This window comes from Thrips palmi, unplaced genomic scaffold (assembly GCF_012932325.1).
Source record: "Thrips palmi isolate BJ-2018 unplaced genomic scaffold, TpBJ-2018v1 HiC_scaffold_8, whole genome shotgun sequence".
Classification (NCBI taxonomy): Eukaryota; Metazoa; Arthropoda; class Insecta; order Thysanoptera; family Thripidae; genus Thrips; species Thrips palmi.
Genome location: NW_023144635.1, coordinates 5,219,185 through 5,239,019, shown reverse-complemented (window position 1 = coordinate 5,239,019; position 19,835 = coordinate 5,219,185). Strand labels below are relative to the sequence as shown.

The following is a 19,835-nucleotide window of genomic DNA, read 5'->3' as shown; positions in this document are numbered from 1 at the left end:
GTGTTCCACTGCGTGGCAGTGCGACTGCGCCGTCGTGTCTCGTGTCGTGTCTCCCTCATTGACCTTCTCTTCGGCGGGGTCCTGGGCGCCGCCCCGTCGTCCTGGGCCGTGCCCTGGTTCACCTCGCTGGCGCTACCCCGCACCAGAGAGGACAGACTGTCTGCCCCGCACCCGCGGCGATACGCCACGCCGGGCGCGCTGGGGGGTAGTTCCAGTGGCGCTACCCCGCCGCGCGCGCCGCGCCTGGGGCGGCGTGGCTACCCCGCGGCCGAGGGGCTGCCCCCGGTGCGCGCGGCGTCTCTCCAGGGCGCTGCGAGGCGGCTTGGGCGTGAAATGTTGGCCGGACGTCGGGCTGCTAGACTGCCAGACGCTCCCCGGCCAATAGGGCGCCTCGCAGGCATGCAGCCCGCGCAACAGCCGTGTCCCCTCGTTGCCTAGGCGCTGGTTCGCAGGCGGCCCGGGCACGGCGTCGGCGGCGACCGCGACATTAGCAGCTAAAGAGTGGCCGCGCTGTGCCGCCCTCGGACTTTCTCTCTCTCTCTCTCTCTCTCTCTCTCTCTCTCTCTCTCTCTCTCTCTCTCTCTCTCTCTCTCACCACGGCCATCTGACTTTCTCTCGCGCACCTACACGGGACGTCCCATCAGTGACGTGGTGGCCGCCGCCGCCATGATCACGGCCGTGAAACGGCCTTGGGGGATGATCGTCGGCTATTAGCGGCCGTCGACCGCCAGACGGCCGGCGCAGCAGAAGGTCCAGACGGCCGTCTCGGCGGTGAATGCGGAATGAAGGGACTTCCGGCCGCCGCGTCGTAAAACGGGACGGGGACCGCAGCGCCGTGCCGGCCTTGCGAAGCCTCTGCCAACGCCGAATTACGAGGTCGGCCCAAACTTTCTACGAGGCCGCCGATGGCCACCGATGGCTGTCACGGCTTGTCGTGGCATTGTGCTGCTGCGTCTTTGTCGTCGTCGGCGAGGGCGACTCTGTGGCCGCATGAAGCGATCAGTGAATTCGGCGTCGCGCGCTGGCGGGGGAGCAGCTTACAACAGTCGACAGCGCCAAAAAGAAAATGCAGAACGGCGGCGCGCGCATCCCCTCCCCCTCCAATTTGCAGCGCAGTTTCGAAGTTCCAATTAGTTGCCGCCCCCGAGCACGTTCCGCTTGTCGCGTGGTGCGGCGCGGCGTGGCACGGCACGGCGTGGCGGCGACGCAGCGCGGCGAGGAGGGACCTTTGCCCCGGGCTCGCCAGACTACGCGCCACGTGCAGCCACGTGCAGCCACGCCGGCAGGCAGAGGCAGGTAGCATGGCGAGTGGCGAAGCGTGATGGCATGATAGTGCGACTTGTGAGGGGAACATAAAGTATTAAGCAAGTAAATCGGATAATTAGAAGCAACATACACATACAGCACGGCAGTACAGTGTGCCAGTCTGTCGTGAGCGCGCCGCGGCCCGAGGGCTGTTGGAGTCGCCCCGCCCGCGCCTTTCCTTTGTAGACGGTACCGGTTGGCGGGGGATGACGTCACGCGGCGAGGCGCGGGGCAGCAGGGCTCTCACCGCGTTCCGGTGCCGACGCGGCGACGCGGTGACGACCGACCGCCCCGAGCCTACCAATTTCCCCTGGTGTCATTTTTCCTTTCCTCCTTCTCGGAAAGCGAGGCGCGGCGCGGCAAGGCGCGGCGCAGCACGGCGTCCCGCAAGATTGCAACCGCCTCGCCGCGAGCGACGGCAAACCTTTGCGCGCCCAAAACACACACTCACAAGCACGGACACACACACAAACACACTTTATATTTATATCGCGCATCCAGGTCGCATCGCGGCGGCCATTCAAACTTGAGCCGTTTTGCTGTGTCGTCACGAGCCGCTCTGAGGCCGGGCGGGAATTACCCTGAATTGTATGTGCGTGTTAGTGTGTGTGAGTGTGTGGGTGCGTGCGTGTGGCATCGTGATTCGGTCCAGTGGTGGCGGGGCTGGGGGCCGGCTCGGCTCCGCTCTCCGCTCCCCCGCGCCCCAGCGACCCACTTCGCGACGCCGGCCGGCTCACCCGGCTCACGCGGCTCACGCACTGGGCGCGGGGCGGGGCGCGCGGGGCGGGGCGGGGCGGGGCCGGGTCCGCAACCAGGAAGTGCGCCCTTATTGGAGGCTGGCGGGGGAGTGGGCCATCGCAGCCCTCACGCGCCGACGTGGCCGAAATGCGAATTAATGGCAGCCAGAACCAGGTCCAGGCCCACTTTCAGCCAGGCCGGAGCGCGCCGGCTGTGTGTGACCGTTTGCTTGTGCGCATATTTTCGCGACTGTTTTGAAATTCACCGCGGCGAAAACTTGAGAAAAAGAAAGGCAGCGAAGGCGACTTGGCCGTCGGCGCGGGGCGGGACGGCGGCGGCGTCTGACGTCACATCGGTCGGCCACTTTGTGCCGGAGCCAGCAGTACTAACTACTTCTGCTAAGGGCATTATTGTCTGGCTGCCAACTCGGCGCTTTCCCGAACGGGTTCAAGGCCGTTCGGCGAGTCCCGGACGGTCCCGGACGGTCCCGGACACCGGCGTGACGGCTGACAAAAGAAGGAGCCGAAGGTTCGCGCAGCCAACGACCCGGACGACGCTCGGCCCAACTTTGTCGCGTGTCTGTCGGATTATACGACCCTGGCTTCGTTGGCTCGCTGGCTCGGCCACCGCGGCGGCGACGCTGCCGCGGTCGTTCTGTCTCTCTCGCACCCGCACGGAGAGCCCCATGAGTGCGACGGAGACCGCGACGGTTCGGCATCGCTATGGCTGTCCGATAGAGACAACGGCGCGCGGGAATAAATGATGAATGAATGCGTGGTCATAGTAAACAGGCAATAAGTTAGCGGCGTGTCGCTGCGTGTCTCTCTGCCTGCAAATGGAGCCGTTTGAGTAATGGGTGCAATAAGCCGCCGCGCGGCGTGGCGTTGCGTCACGCGGCGGGGTCAATGCCGCCGCCAGTAAAGAGGGACTTGCTGGAGAAAAGACGAGGCGCCAGACGACCGGGATGGCGGAGTCGAGTCGGGGCCGCGCAGCGCAAGTGGGTGGCCAGCGGACAGAACAGCGTTTTTCAAAGGGATTCCTACGTGACTTACGCCTTCGCGCCCGACGGCCGAAGCGACGATTAGGAATCGACTGGGGATTCACCATTTTTGAAGATGAGATAAACGTCTACCACACGTCAAAAATCTGAAATTCAGGCAATCTGCAGGTAAGTAATAATGTAACAATCGTAAGGTAAGTAATAATTATGAAAGGTAAGTAATAACATAAGTGGGAATCTAAAATGCTAAATGGTAAGTTAACTCAATTATTAACTACAATTCACAATGGTAAGTAAAACCGTCACCCTGCTACATGTTGTCAAGGAAAGTAAAACCAGAAAACGGCTCCCATTTCGTAAGGATGAGAAGAATAAAAAGCAACTGTACTCTACGAATTCGAAACAGAACGCGAGGAGCTGGCCTTGGTTCGACGTCACATTTGCTCCCCTTTTGCGGAACGAAAAATGCCTGCTCGGCAGGGCGGACGCGGAAGCGACCATGCCGCGCCCCTTGGATGCAAAGCTCGAGTACGTTACGCGGCGCCTCCACTGTGAAGGCCTCGAAGGCCGCGAAGGCCGCCAGGGTCGTTGGCAGGGCGGAACTGCCAATAGGCCGGGCCATCCTTTATGTGCAGCCAGGCACCGCCAGCAGACTGAGCGGCGTCGCTCTGTCTCACTCGCACCCACAGGGGACGCCCCACGAGTGCGAGAGGGACAGAGCGACGCCCCTCGGGATGAGGCCCGAAATGAGACAGGCGTGGCGGCGCGCAGCCAGCCGGAAGGCGTGCCGTCCATCACGCCGAGTGTGACGATGAGGGCCTTTGATTTGCAAACGCCCATTGCCGATGAATCACTGTCTGTCTCTCTCGCAGCCACACGGGCCACTCCACGAACGCGAGAGAGAGGCTGTGTGTTGCGGTGGCTTGATGGCCCGCCCTGGCCGTGTCGCCGGGCTCTGGGTCAAAGCCCCGTCGTGAGGCAGTCCCGAGTCCCTGAGCTCCGCCAGGCTCCGCCGCATCCTCTAGCCCCAGCCCCTCCTAATTTCCACCCCTGCCGCTATATAGGGCTGCTGTTGCTACGAAAAGCGGAATCGAATTTGGGATTATTTTCCGCCCACGCCCGGCACGCTTGGCGCGCTTGCGTCACGGCCGTGTGTCGGCCTTCCGGGTCGACGCACTGCTGCTGTGTGCTTTTTTTTCTCCCTCTTCCCTACTTATTTTCTCTTTGCGCTCTGGTTTTGATTTTGATCCTCCTGTTGCGGTGAGCGCGACGTGAGTGGGGCGGCGGGCCTCTGAGGATGACAAACCGACGGCGTCAGCCGCACACCAGACGGCACTCGGCGAGCCGAGATTGGGCACACAGTCTCTCTCTCTCTCTCTCTCTCTCTCTCTCTCTCTCTCTCTCTCTCTCTCTCTCTCTCTCTCTCTCTCCCCCCCCCGCCAAGCGTGTCGCTGGGATGCGAGGGCCATGTTTGCCTCACCCCCACTAGGCTGCATCGGTCTGCATCCAGCAGGCCGCTGAAGCCAGCTTCCGGTTCCGGATTTAAAAAGCTGCGAGCGAGCGAATTGGTGCCGGGCCCAGTCCGCGTTGGCCGCGTCGTGCGTTGTGATTCGCACGGGCGTGTAACTTGCAACAACACGTGGAGTCTCGCTCGGTCTTTCTTATCGCCGGGCCATAACTCAATCCGATCGGATAGACGGGCGGTCCGAATCGGGGCCAAAATATATCACCTGCTGGCTGTCTGCCTGGCTGGCCTACTTCTGGCGTGATGTGCCCCGCGGCCACAACGCACGTCGTCTCGCCGGCCGGCCCGGCTGGGCTTGAGCAAGGGGATGGTGCCGGCGGCAGGCACGCCCGGTGACGAATAGGGCCTGTTTCCCGCCGCTTCCGGCTTGTGTACTCCCAAAAGCCAGGACGCGAGGCCGCGGTCGGGCCTGGTTGGGCCTGGCCTCGTGAATATCCATTGTCCTCAAAGTTGCTCTCCACGGCCGCTTCCGCGTTGGCCTGGCACGCCCCGCCAGTGTGGCGATCGCCAAGGCCACGCCGCGGCAGGCAGGCCGGGCAGGCCTGCGCGGAGTCTGTGGCCCACTTCTCGCTACCTGTTGTGCGATGATTTAGCGGTCCGGCGTGATCGACTGGAGGCGGAAGCGCGGAAGCGCGCAAGCAGAGGCCGAAGCTGACGCTGACCTGGTTCCGACGACCGCGCCGCCCGCCATTGTACCGCCACTGATCACTATTAGCGGCTTGCGAGCGCGACCCGACCCCGCCGGCTCCGTTTCCGCGACAAAACAAGCAGACGACGACAACAAGCAGTCAAGATGACGTCAGCGATGCCCCGTGACTGAGCAACGAGGTGCCGGCCTTTTCCATTCGTTGCGCGCTCTCTTTTCAAAAGCGTGTGCAGTGCAGGGGGCGGGGATCACGATCGCGCCATCACACTTGACCGGGAATCGAACCTCTGACTCCGTCATTTCACCGGACGGCTCTCCGGGTCGGCGGTGTGACGTCGTGATTTTAAATTGACTTCTTCTGCAGCGCTCGCGGCGCCCGCTTGCCCGGCGTGCGTCTCCCTCTCCGCCGTACCCTCGCCAAAAAAGTGAAAACAGGGCGTGGCGGGAAATAATGGCCTTCGTTGGCTGCACTTGACGGCGGTCCTAACGAGGGCTGGAAGGTGATGGACTCCGGTGTGGGCCAGCGTGTCGGCGTGGCTGGGCCCGATTCCGGGAGTCGGTTTTCCCTTGCTCTGTTCCTCTTGCTCCCCCACGGAACGCCCCATCAGTGCGAGAGAGAGTGACGAATCTGTCTGCTGCCCGGCCGAGCTGCGTGACGGCACGGAACGCGACCCGGGATAACCAACCCAGTTCTGTCGCTGGTGCTGTCGCTGGTGCGGCGTGGGTCTCGGCGGCCGAAACCGCGTGGAGTCTGCCTGCTGGTGGCACGGTTTTCCCGGCCCGACATGAAACGGGTGGTGATTCGAGACAAGGCGAAGAAACAGCCAGTCCCGAACGCCTGCAATAGAGCGGGTAGGCAGCCCGCTGCGCTCCCATGTGCGACCCGTCGGATTTTGCCTGTCTGGCAGGCGCTTGTCGCGGAAACAGACTAACTAGTTTGTTTCATTTTATTTTTAAGAAGAGACTTATTTCCCCCCTCGCGTGGTTTTGTCTGGCAGCAAATTTTTACCGCGTGGAAATTGGCTTTTCGCCCACACCTCTTTTGAGCTCTGCTGCCGCGCGACGCTGTTCCCAATCCAATTGGCAGTAGTGTTTGGCGGTGAGGTGGCGGTGGAGGGGGCGAAGGAGGGCGCCGTCGTCCGGAGGAGGGACAAGTGGAGGGGCTTTACGGCGCACTAAAGGGCGTAACTTGGCTCTGCGGCGGAGTGCATCGCGGCACCGTTATATTTTCAAAGTGGGACGTTCACCTCGGCCTGGCTCGGCCCCAGAAGGGCTTTGCGGGGATGAAGGCGGCCGCGGTGCGCGACAGCGACGCCCCCGCGCTCTCCGTGTAGTCGGTAATTGTGCCGCAAGAAACTGGCAGTGCCGCTTGCTGAGCCCCCGCGCGATTTAGTGCCGCGCTGAATATGCAGTCGTGTCCGGCGGAAGTAAAGCGGCTTCCTTCCGGGTCGGCTTGCTTGAAATTACCGCGTAAACGGACCCGCCAGTGTCCACTTCCGGGACGGCGCGCCTCGGCGGCAAGGAGGCGGAAAATTGTGGGGCGACTTCTGTCAATAGGACGCCGCTGTCTTTGTTTGAGAAAGCCGTTAAAGCCGCGCATCCCCGCCGGGGGTGCCCTAGGGTGCCCAGGGGGCGGTCGTCAACGCCACAACAATAAAAGCCGACGACGGACGGCCGTCGTATCTGGTCTCGTCCCCCGGCAGTCAAACCGTCAAACCCCGCCGACGTATTGTTTTTTTAACGTTTGGATATCATTGGCAGTTCCTCTGCCGGAAAGGGTAAAAAGATATTAAGGACAATTTTTCTGTGATAAAGTGCCTTGTGGTCGGCCGTCTTCTGCACGTGACCATGGTGGGCATCCTCAAGGCCTGGGAAAGTGCGTAGTGGCCGTATATCTCATCGTCCTCAGCTCATCCGGGGCGGGTCTAGGGTTTCCAGTGCGCAGCTCGCCATCGGCCAAGGCCGTGCAAGACGCCAGGGGCTTTGAGACTGTCTGTTTCGGCTCCACCTGCTGCCGGCCGAGCGAGAAGGCCTCCTACAGGCAACGCAATTAAACGACGGGGCGGAAAGAAGCGGTGACAATACAGTGACGGAGCTATCTGGAACAAGGGCGCCGGGCCCTCGGAGGAGAAAGCGTCGAAAAGGGAGCGTTGTGAATGGAGGCTGTTAAGAAGTCTGTCGCCGTGTCCGTGCGTCTGTGTGATGTTGTCAACTCGCGACAACTGCAGTTTGCCCCCACAATCGGGCATATATGGCGCCCTGCTGCGCTATTACTACCGAGGGCGAATAAAGCTTTGAAGGGGAGAGGCAGTAAAAGTCATAATCGCATCAGCGCATTTCGGCCCAAAACTTTCCGCGCACGTAATGTCATTAACGCTCCTACCCCCTGCCAATTCACGACCCCCCACTCCGGCTCCCCCTCCCCTCTCTTAGCCTCGCTGACATACAGCACGCCATGCGGGGGAGGGGGAAGGGAGACGCACTTGGACGCAGAAATACAGATGCAGTGGTAACGTCTCTGAGGAATGTTGTTGAGCATATGAACCCGCGGAGACGAGGGCGAGATGAGGCACGCACAGACTGGTTGTCATTTACATACACACACAGACACACGAGCGCGCTGCCTGCTTTTCAGTGCTGGAGGAGTTAAGTCTGTGAGTGACGCATGCTGCCGGGGACCCTCTTGAAAGCGCCGCCCCTCCACACTGATGTCATCACCTAATCCGCGAGAGCGGGGCTGCCTTGCCTGCCTTGCCGGGGCGCTGCAGTGGGATTAAAACGACACGCCCAAACTATTTCCAGGACGGTGTGCGTGCTGCGTGTCGCAGGTCGCGGGGCCGGCCAGGAAGGTTCCCCGGGAAAGAGCGTTCCACCCGCCGCTGCAGCAGGGAGCTTGTGGCGCTTGCCGTTGGCGGCGGACTGCCGCTGCAGCAGCGTTGAACGCGAACGCAGTCGCTCGGGCCGTTTCAAGTTTTATGGGTACTCGCCGGTAACTGCGAGCCACAAACGGGACCCGGCGGCACCCGGCCGCCACTTGCTTTCGTTTCCCGGACCCGCGGCTTTCCAGAGTTCGACTGAAGCGGCGGGTGGTGGCTCAGGACGACGCCGTGGGCGGCCGCGGTGATGGTTTCAGCGGCGTGGTGGTCACACGGCCCGATGCGAGTCTGTCTCGCTCACCCCACGCCGCGCCCGGGCCGTGCCCCGCCACATTATGACGTCTCATTGCCAAAGGTCACGGGGCAGACTGGGCTGCGCAGTGTGGCGCCGGCTGAAGTGCCTCCATGGACTAGCCGTGGCCGGCCGTAGGGCCGGGGGATTGGCTGGTCCAGCAGGCCAGGGGTTTCAAGGGCGGCGGCGCGGTGGGCGCACAAGACACGGCGCTGTAATACTCATGGGACCGGCCAGCTTGCCAGCTCTACTGCCCGCCTGTCCGCATCACTAAGGCCCAAACAATTGCATCCCCTTGAGGCTGCGCCGGTGACGTCAGGGACTGGGGCTGGAATTCGTGACGGAAATCTGTTTTGCATCAACAAGGCAGTTTTGAAGGAAAACTTTTGGCAAAATGTTTCGTCAAAGTTCCTTGTGTGGCGTGCGCTGATCTAAGCAAATGGTGCGCGACTAGCCAGGGAGCGGCGCCGTTTGGACATTGCCAACCTTGGTCCTAATTCCATCCCCAGCGCCCTTTTCTGTCGGCCGGGCCGAGGCCTGCAGTAAAGTTTGGGGACGCGGCGGTCCAGTGGGTCAGTGTGCCCTGTTTGTCTGCGATCTCACTAAGCGGTAATTTGTAACGCACACGCAGGCCGCGTGACCCGCTGACCCGACGCAAACCCTTTTTCTGTCTCTCTCCTTTCGGGCGGTCAAAGCAAACTCCTGTCCTCTCTCTTCTTTCAGACAGCCGAGCCGCACCGCTGCTGCGGGCTGGTGCTGTGCACCTGCTGTTACAGACTAAAAATAATGGGCAAAGTTTATTTGAATATTTTGGCGGTAGTTTTCAGCGCACATGCCACAAGTTTAACAAAAACATGCCACAAGTTTAACAAAAGAGCAAACCCGCGTATGAACAGAATACAAAATGTGAGAGCGTTTCTTAACGCAACTGGTTTTCTTTTCACTTTATCCCATTGCCTTCCTTTTTCACAGGCTGTCCACGCGTGGGACGCGCCTGCCCCTCGGCCCGCCCTCGCTCTCTTGTGAGAGTTCCTCGTCCCAAGTGCCATGACTGTCACCAAAGCCTTACCAAAGTGGCTCACCGCGCCGCCCCTGGCACGCCTGGCACTGACGCAGGGTGGCCAACACTTGTTTACCTTACAATGGAGCCCATCATTTTGGGGACGTTGGCAAGCTTTGTTCGCACTGATGGGAGTAGGGGCCGCCTTTGTATCGGCCAGAAGGAACAGGGGCCCGGGCGTGAAGTCGGTTTGGTTCAGTGGACTCCTGCGGGGTCAGCAGGGTCAACGTGCCACCACAATGTGCGGCCACACTGTACCGGGTGGGGTTGCCTGCCTGCGCCCCGAAAACACGGCATTATGCTGCTGAAGACTCTGTATGCCTGCACACCGCCTGACGCAACCGGCGTTTGTAAAGGCGAGGTCAGGGAGACCTGGTCGATGTTCGATCACTGCAATAAAAGCGTTGCCGTATTTTTCAAAGGCCGATTTATATTTCGTTTACAGTAGTGTCTAGAAAACTTTCGTCGGATCCCTTAGTAATTATTTCCAATGTGCAGCAGCTACATTTGTGTATTTTAAAATGTCATTTTAGTACTTTTGTCTAAACCAACGCGCGTTGAAGCCCGCCAAAGCTGGTTTCCATTCAGCGTGTCCATATCGCACATTTGCGACGAAACACTTTCTCCTTGACTGCTCCTTTTTACTACCGTGTACGTGTGGGGGTGAGCGTGTGTGCGTATTTGTATGGCTCCGCTTTATGCAGCGTCCCCTATAGCAACTACCTGGGTCCCGGTCGGTCCCGGCACACGGGGCAGGTCAACGGCTCGCGCTCATGGTCAAACGCACACACGCGGCTCGGGGCAACGATCACAAACCGCCACGCGCGTACACTCGCAGTGACACGGGCCCTGTCCCTTGGCCGATGAAGCACCTCAAGGTGCGATCACGAGTCAATGCCTTTCGCCTCCACAGTGAAGGGTCGCTGACCGTCACTCGCGCACTTCGCTCTACGTTTCCCCACTTTATCCAGCCTGACTTGGCAGGTGTGTCGCAAGCTGCAGCCTGAGAACACTGGCAGGCAGGGTAATGCTTCCCGGTGCTGTGTGCGCACGCGCTCTAGAAACCCGGTTGGGTGAAATCTGTGGCCAGCACGCTGCGGCGTCCCGGATGATGGATGTGTTTTCTCCTCTTTCCCCTGAAATGCCCCAGATGGTCGCGGACTTCCCAGACTCCATCGCTCCGCGCGCACGCACGGCCTGCTCGGCGAAGCGAAAGTTAAACCCATTGTTGTGAACAAAATGACGTACTTTGCACTGAGCTGCTGTATTCCGGCTCTGAAAAAGACAACGATTTTAATCTGCCCGTTAAAATTTATGCGTTCATCATAATTTTTAAAATGGTCTTTTTAAACGGCCATGAATGAAGGTGCTTTTAGCGAGGGTACGGCTATTGCAACCACCAGGAACTCCCCCTCACCTCAAAAAGTTCTCCTGACGTGCCTGTGGATTCCCGGAGACCGCATTAAGAGTCTGTTTCTGGGAAGACAAGCTGGGGCGGCCCCGGCGGTTCTTCCCTCCTCCCCCGAGCAGGTAAAGGTCGACCTCGGGAGGCGCTGATGACGTTACTTCACGTCAGAACGAAACTGGCAGCCGGAGAAGGGCAGCCATTCATCCAGGGAAGGCTGCGCGACCTCACCGGTCAAGACTGCCTTGGCAGCCTCCGGGGGCTTTCAGGCAGATTCCCTCTTTAGCCAAAACTGATATTGATCGGCCGCTCATAAAATTGCATTTAATTAACGGGACGGTGGCGTTGAAGGGAAAAGCCCCGTGAGCGTCGCGTCATCCGTGCCGGCCAAATTGGTGGCGAGGCTGCCCGACTCGTCACGGCCCAGCCGCTGTCAGGAGGGCCGCTTGTCTAATCAGAGCGAGCGTAAAGATCCGGCCCACGACAGGCTGGGCCAGCCGGCCCGGGGGAGGATGGGTATGGCCTGGGCATCGCCGGCCCATGACCAATTTATAGGTTAGGAGAGCCTGATTTGGGCCAAGGCCGCGCGGGGACTCCCAGCCGGGCTGGCAGCCGCAGCTTATTAGCAGTCGCGGAAGCGGTTTGAATTTGGCGCCGCGCCGTCCTCCTTGGCTGCAAACTGCTGCAAGTCACGCCAGGCTGTCTGGCTGCTCGTCGCGCCACGCTTCGCACCCCGCCCCGCGTCGCACCCAGCGCCCCACTTCGCCGAGGCCCAGTTACTGGCGACCTTTCACCTGATTGGACGCGCTGTTTCCGGGGCTCTAATTTTGTAGCCCATTCAATGCGGCGTTCAGCACTTGGACGTGTATGCCGCCACCCCCCGCGCCGTATCAGGGTGGGGTCGCGTTTATTAGCAGCGCGTTCTTCCCTTCCAAAATCCGCGCTATCTGCATTCCATGGAAATGAAGCCGGGTGGGTCTGATAGGCATAGTGGAGAGTCATTTGCCGCCTGGCGGGGCGGGGTAGGGGAGGGCGGGGCGAGGCGTTGCCACCCGGAGCGTCTTCTGTGCCGAATGGGGTCAATGGCTAAGTCCCATGCCTGGAGCAGCCCAAGCAGCCACCCACCAGTCCCAACCACGCAAACACATTAGCGTCCAACAGGCTTCGTCCTGCCAGACGGGGGAGCGAAGGGCCTGGGAAGTGGGACAGCACTGGACAACATGCCCCCCAGCCTGCTCAAGCACATCGAGTTCCATGCGCTTTCTTGACAACAACGCCCGACAGGAAAAATACACGTCTTTTATCTTTGTTTTCTGGAAGACTTTCCTGTACAATATGTATCGCACGTAAATAATGAAACACCTTCCCGCGCAACACAATAGGCAGCCCGTGTTAAAGCGACCGAAGAAGAGGGAACGCCTGTCTGGGACTGCCGTGTGTGCCGCTGGACAGAGATAAGCCAGGGTTTTTTCAAGCGCCCTCCTCCCCATTCAATCTGTCTCCTCCCTGTGGGGGCGTCTTGGCGCTGATCCCGTCTCAGGCTGCGGCTGGGGGGCTTTCTCGGCTCCACAGTGAGGCAGGTCAAAGGAGGAGGGGCGGTGGCCGACATGTCACTTTCCAGACCAAAAACAGGCTGGCTGTTCGGACCAGGCAGCGCCCGTCAAGCTCCCCTCGGCATGCCCTGCCGCTGTTTTTATTTGTCAAGTTCCACTTTATTTTTTGTTCCTTCCGCGTCGCTTCGAAGGGAAGCGGACACCCCAGGGGGCATCGGGTATCGACATAAGCCCCGGCAAAAGTGGGGTTCCACTTTGTTGCGCCGAGTAAAAAGAGATTTCCGTAGGAAAAATGTCGGGGTGTTTGGCAGCGGTGGCAACCAAGCGAGGCGCGAGGGACAACAATCAAACGATCAGCACAACAAACAAGAGCCATGAGGAAGGGGGGAGACAAAAGCCCAGAGGCCCGTAGGGGGAAGTCCACATCGTCGAGTTTTACAAAAGGGGCCTGCCACAATAGCCGGCGGCCCCTCCCTCCCTCGCAGATTTAGGTTGTGGCCCTCGGCCTATTTCCGCGACCAAACCGTGTCACACGCCGTGCGCCGCCATATTTTCTGTTTGCGCGTCTGGGGCGTGAGTGAGGTCGGGGGTCACGCACATGCGTGCGCACGCACACTACTTGCCCACGCTGACGCACACAGACGCAGGCAGTGGGCGAAGGCCGTCGGCGTCGTGACCGAGGTGCTGGAACTCGGATTGACTTTGTCAAGCATAAAAACGCGTCCTTTGAAGAAAACAGAAAGATTTATAAAATGATAGCAAGCGTCTAAATAAAAAACCCGGCCTTTTCATGACATCTCAGTGGTGACAGCTATGCACAAATATGAACAAACGCCCCCTGAAATAAAACATGGCAAGAAATAGAGTGTGGGTGGAGGCGGTAAATCGAGAAGAAAAGCTTGTTTGATCTCTTGTTCCGGGAAAGGAAACGCGCGGCTGAAACAACGCCGCATGTGAGTGCCGCCTGCACTGGCGTGCTTTCGTTTTCTCCACTTTGTTGGCCCCAGCGTCTTATGATTGTTCCACCCCCGTCCCGCCCGCCTCCCCTTTCTCGACCTGCGGCAACCCAATAAGGAAGTGGCGGGCGCCACATCCCGGCCCGATGTGTGGCCCGCCGGCTGAGGCACGGCCTAGCACAACACGCTTAGGTCGCAGATGGTCCTATTTGCCGAAGGCCTCGCTGCGGTCGCTGGGAAATCAGGAGAAAGGGGGCGGCTGAAATGGAGCTGGGTCTAGGTCGCCGTGCCGCCCCGCGGACCACTCAGTTGGTCTGGGGCTAGTCGGCCGGACCAAACCCAGACGAATGGGGGCAAGTGGCGGCGGGGAAGCGCTGCTCAGGGATGGCGGAGTTTGTATGCGGGCCTGGAATGCCGGAAACAGGCTGAGACTCTGACCTTTCCAGTCAACTTCAGCATCGAATCGGATAGTTCTGAAGCGCGCCCAAGCCGCGTCGCTAAGGACAGTGGAGTGGCACGCAGGCGTTCGGTTATGTCCTTGTTGCGGTGCACTCTCTTTTTAGGCCAGTGGGTCCCGTGCACGCAGACAGTATCAAGGACAGCCTCTCGGCTGCGATCCAGCCGAAGGGGGAGGGGATTAGGACAAAGTTTCAACGAGGCAGTCCGAAACTCTTTGGCTAGCTTATCGAGGTAACTTTTATGATTAACTCTCCGAGGCTGCAGTATAAGGTGCCATTACGTAAGGAGGTCACACCACGGTGCGCAGTGCGATCAACAAGCACTGCGTCCGTTACGTTGAGTCAAAGCCCTCAAATACGGAGTAATGAACATGGCCCCTCTCAACTCAGACGCGCAGTAAGCCACCCGGGCTGCTTTCTGTAGCCAGCCTACTTCCTGGAAGCGGCATCGGGCAATGGGTGGAAGGCGAGCCGATGAGAAAGAAACAAAAGGACTGCTTGTTTTCGTGGGAAGCCGGGCCGCTTTAATAAGCAAGGCGGCGTCCGACGCCTCGTTTCTCCCTCTCGAGGCGGTCTGCGCAGGGGCGCCGCTGCAGCGCGCTGACGGCAAGACCGTAATGGCCTGCTAGTAGGAGGCGACTATCGGCCCGCATAATGAGCCCGGAGGCTACGTCCACGTGGAGGCAAAGGCCAGTGCAGCAACGTGAGACGCGACGCTTGTTTAAGGGGCCTTACGTCGCCAGCTGCCCTGCAGCGCGCCCCGGCCCGCCTTTTGCGCAGTTTGCTCGCGGTCCTTGTTTACGTGCCGCCTGGCTTATTAACTTCGGCGAAGGCTTGCGCATTGTGTAACAGCCGCGTCGGCTTTACTTTTTATGCAGGATGAGGGGGAGGGGGACGGGTGGTTTACTCCAGCGGCACCCGCCTCCATCCCCGTCTCCCTCACAGCGCGTCTTCCGAACCGACACTTTGTTGTCGTTGGGTGTTGCACATCCAGGTCCTCAGCCTGACCAATTATATTAGTAAATGCAGCTGTCCGATGTTGTACGTTACTTAACTCGCTTGTAAAATTTTACTCAAATTCGTTTGGAAAGTTGCACAATTTTGCGCAAAGTTCCTTAAAGTTTTACAAACATTTCACACACAAATTTGTGCCATGCCTCGTGCAAAAATTGCTTACTAAAATTAAGTGGGCAGAGCAAAGTAGCATCGCGTGAAGCTGAGCCAAGTTGCGCAGTTTGTTGCTCAGTGACGCTATTGAAATGTCATTCATTGCGTTTGCCTGACTTCCCTCCTGCGACTTATTTGCGCGGGAGGGAATATGGAGACCGGAAGAAGCTGTCAGTGGCGTGCAATACGGAGAGCGGCCGCACATCCCCCGCGCAGCCAGCGCTGCCCCCACCCCGGCCTGCAACAGCGTCTGCCCCAGCCCCCACTCGACCGCCCCGGGCCGCGCTGGGGTTGAATGGCGGAGCCGCGGTGCGCCGAGGAGCCAGTCCGCCACCGGCACCCCCCGAGGACGCACGACCAGAGGACGCTCGGCCAAGCACCCCCGCGCCTAGCACGACCCGCGCCGCGAGCTCCAACACGAGTGCAACCTTCTGCTGCACCGCACCAGTGTCTGTTCTGCCTGCTGACACCTCAAGATTGACATCAGCGCAGTGAAGGAGCCTGCATCTGGGAGAGCTCGACTGTTGTCGCGGAATCTCGACATTTCCTCGTCCGATCGTGAATGTAAACAAAGCGTCAAAGGTGAGCCATTTGGGCTGGTTTTGTTTCATTGTAATTTAGTATGTAGGGTTTGCTTTATTTATTTGGAATGCGTTTTAAAGAGCATACATAACGTTTAATTATTTATTTTTTTGCCTTGCTGAAAAACATTTGTTTTCATGAGGTTGTCGTGTACTGGACTGTAGCTGCGTGTTTGTCTTTGCTCGTGACGCGCGCACGATGCATTGTTAAAACCTGTGTTACCAGCCATTGGGCTGGAAGGGGGAAGGAGGGGGCTGTGTTTGCACATGGCACGCTAAGTGCCGCCAATACGCAAATAAGCCTCGGCCGTAGGTGCAGAAGGCTGTTTTAAAAAAAGAAAGGGTGACGCACCGCGCCTCGCCGACTGCATGATGCATGAATCAGGTTTCATTATTCCTCTTTGCGGTGAGCAAGCGGCCTGCCCCGCGTGTTTCGTGACCGTCGGCACGGCCGTCACGTTTTCATGAGCGGGAATCCCCATTCAGGTCGATGCGCGTACTTTTGCCGTACCGTGACGTACCGCTGCTGTTACTCACAGGAGCCCGTTGCCCGAAATAAAACGGTATCAGGCTTATAAATATTACTTTACCTTTCCTAGCTGCATTGTACGTTGCGTAACGATTTCTCGTACAAAATGCAACCGTGTAATGTATGCACTGCGCGCAACTCTCGTTCCTTTCTACAGAGTTTCTGCCTTATAATCAATTTAAAAACCAAAAGGTATAGGGTTGCCTCCTCAAGTGATAGAATGTTGTGTTTAACGAAAAAAGACCTTGTTGTACAAAGCATTTCCTTAAAATTCGAGAAAAAAATTGTATGACAGACGTAGTTATTTCAAACTGAAAAGTTATTGCGCCTGTTAAAATTAGTTCGGTGAGACTAAAAATACGACGGTATCAACCCACGAGTAAAGTTTATGTAAAGCGTATTTTGACGGGTTGCCCGGATTGGCCTTGCAGGGTGTTGCCGTGCTGTCCGATGACGGTGGGCAAGGGGCCGCCCCGTCGGGGCCGTCGGAGCCCCTGGGGCCCTTCAGTCCCGCCATGATGTGAGCCCGCCTGTCATGAACCGGTCGTCCGGCGAGGGGACGGTGCTCGGCCAAGGGCTGGCCCACGGGCTCGGCACCTGGCCGCTGCTCTCCTCCTGGGCCGCCGAGGACCTGCAGGACGACTGGGGTGCGCAGGACGCCGTCACTCAGGTGAGTCATAAACAATGCAAAACCTCCGAGCCAAAGTTCGCGTTCTTGCCGTGCAGACGTGCAGAAACAGAAGAAAGGAAATGCAGCACTTGTTGCCAGGCTGCTTTCTCGAAGTTGGACTGGAGTGGGTAAACCGCAGCCTCGAGATGCTGCGGTTCAGGAATAGAAGCTCCTGAGCCGTGGCGCGGCGTGGCCGGGCGTAGTGGCCCACTCACCTGCCACGTGGCCCCCTTGATGAGGCTCTCTCGCCCCATTAACGAGCAATCACTTCCGTATACAAGCGCTCATCGCCGGCCTGGCCTCCTTCGAGGCACGCACGCCCGGGCGGGGCCACGTTCAAGGAGCACACCGCCAAGTAATTCCCGTTTTATCGGGGATTGTTGATGTTTTATGTCGGAAAAGTTTGATATTTAGCAGCCGATGAGCGCACCCGCATCAGTTTATAAATACTGATTATTCCCTCTGCCGAAAGTACTTACACTAGCATCTGGATGTTTTCCCCCCTAACTGAGTCTTCCTCGTGCAGGCACTTACACTAGTTTGGACAGGGCTCGCGAAAGATGAGTCATTTCGACATGGTTTGCTTGTCGCGCCATCGCCCGCATGATCCCTCTCGCCCCGGCAATGCCCCCGCAATCCGCGACACTGGTCCAGCCTGGCGCCGCCCCGCTGCGCACACAGCGCGCACAGCGCGCACAGTGACGCTGTCCGGCCGGCCAACAACCCCTTGGCGCCCCTCGGCCCCTCGGCCCCTCGGTGCGAATGGACGATTGAATGTGTTATGCCAGTGTGTTTGCCGGCGTTACGTGCCGCCTTCCTTCCTCGCCGCTGCCCGTTCACAGTCAACGACCACGAGGCCGTGTGTGCGCTCGCAGATTATGGGCTCCACGCGTGTCGCAAGACCGCAGGGGTGAGGGGTCGCGAGTGTGTTGCGGTGGTCAGGACGGGCATGGGCCACGGCCAGTGAAGCGAGAAAGGTTCATTAACGAGCAGGGTGGCGGCGAGGCGAAAGGCGGCGCGTGTCCAGAGGAAGGTCACTGCACGCGCGTCGCGGCGCGAGGCGCGCCCAAAGGCATCAGGGCGTTTGCTTTTCTCGGAAGCGCGCTGTGCGGGGCTGTGCCAGGCTCTAATCAGCTCGCTGCTGCAGTTGGTTCCGGGGTACACACTGCCGTGCTGCACACGCTGCCTGTTTGGCTTTGATGTTTGCAGAGCGCGCCTCGCGTCAACAGGCGCGGCGCGCCTCGAAAAGGAACAACAGTTGGCGGAGGACAACCTTTCTGTACCAAGACGTGAACAGCAAAAAATGAAACAAATGTGGCTTCGATCTGATTTCTGGCCTTGGAGAACTACTCGGAAAACGCTCTTCAGGACGATGACTGTCACGCGCCCTTTCTGCCGGTTCTTACCACTTGCTCGCACCCACGGCCACCTCAAAGGCTGTTGCCATTCGTCTGGGGCGCCGCGGTGCGCCGCCCACAGGCAAGCCTTCAGCACGGCGACGTTGGTGGAGGCGTGCATAAAGGCTTTCATCTGCGCCTTCATCTCGTCGGCCTGCACGACCACCTGCGTCGCCCACCTCCGCGGCCTCGCGGTGCCTTAATCGCCAGCGGTGTGCACCATCGGCCGGGCCGCCCGTTTTTGCCCGTCCCGAAACACCTGGCGCCCATCGCCCACCCCGCGCGCTAAATGTTGGTCACGGGCGCCACCGCGTGCGTAAAAGGAGCCGGTGCGCTCGGCCGGGCTTCGGTCGCGGCGCGGGGAACACCGTGACGTGGGCTGCCCTGGATTAGTCCGCGCTGTGGCTTCCAGTCGAGTTTCGCCGCCAAGTCTCGCCAGTTTGATTATGCCGCGGTTTCGGTGGGGGCGTTTCAGCCGAAACACAAAGAGAAAGGCGGCGTGCACGGCGGAGCGCGACCAGCGACATCATCAAGTCTGTGAGGATGGTCAGCAGCAGACGCTGTAATGGCGCACAAACGAACGCGCATTGACGGGCGCGGCGGGAAGCGGTGCGGCACTTTGCATATCTCTGTTGAACCTGGTCAGTGTGTGAGGCTGTGTGTAGCTACACTGTAGCCGAGCCAGCGGTCCGCAGCGGTCCCACCAGGGGGTGTCTTGCCGGGCCGTGGTCAGGGAAGCGCGCCGCCCGCACTAAGCCCCTCTCCCCTCCCCCTTTTCCCGCCCCCGCGTACTAATGACGAGGGCAGGCTATCCACCCCCAGCCCGGCCCAGCCCGCCCCAGACCTGACGCATTACGCACGCATCATCTACCTAATGCGAGGCGGAGTGTGTGAGCGAGCGTGGGTGCCCGTTGCAAAAACAACGCGAAACCAAAAATAAATGACAACAAATCGCACATTACCAAGCCAGTCGATCGTGTAGTTTTCGTTTCTGTCTTCTTTTTTTGTCGGCGGCAAACGTATCATGTATCTTTCTTGAAGGTTTTCGGCGCCACTCGGCTCGGTTCCCTTCGGTCCGAATCATAATCAATGAAACGGAAAATGTATAGGGGGGCCAATGGAGCAACACAGGCCAAGAGTAAATAGGGGGCGGGATACGCGAAGACAAAGATGACATAAAGATGGGGAGGAAGAAAGATTAAAGGGCAGGCTGGAGGAAGAAGGAATAAAAAATTGGTAAGGTTTTCGGAGACAGCTGGGCGAAGAACAATGTCGTCTCCTGTCTTGTATTGTTTTTCCTTTTCTCTTTTCCTTTCCCTCCCTGGGCACACTGAGGTGCGGTCGGGACAGGCGAGGCAGCGCGAGGCAGTCTGGCGAAGTAATGGATTCTGGCTTCGGATCCGTGTGTGCGCTTGGCTCGGCATGGCAGGGGCAAAAGGGGGAGAGTAATCCTTTACTGGCGAAACATTAGGCTTGCATCCTGGGGAGCGTGCAGCCCGATTACCTCCGCGCCAGTGACGAGCAGACGCACACAGCATCGCAGAAATACTCTAGCGGATGAAAAAAATGATGCGTCTGAATCCGAAATTTCTCATCCCCAAAAGAATTGATTTCCTGTCGGTTCCGCTCGGACCAAGCGTGCCGCGACTGGCGAGGATGTAGCCGGAAGGTGATGCG

At 59.2% G+C, this 19,835-nt stretch overlaps 1 protein-coding gene across 1 annotated transcript in view; it reads left to right on the top strand.

Moving 5' to 3' along the window:
* The first annotated feature begins 15,320 nt into the window (after positions 1-15,320).
* The window catches only part of LOC117653092 (neuropeptide F receptor-like), a 38,512-nt gene continuing 33,997 nt past the window's right edge, over positions 15,321-19,835 (top strand). Inside the window, exons 1-2 of the mRNA XM_034398465.1 lie at positions 15,321-15,563; positions 16,523-16,761. Coding sequence (XP_034254356.1) covers positions 16,627-16,761 — 135 coding nt within the window. The 5' untranslated portion in view covers positions 15,321-15,563; positions 16,523-16,626. The remainder of the gene's footprint in view (positions 15,564-16,522; positions 16,762-19,835) is intronic.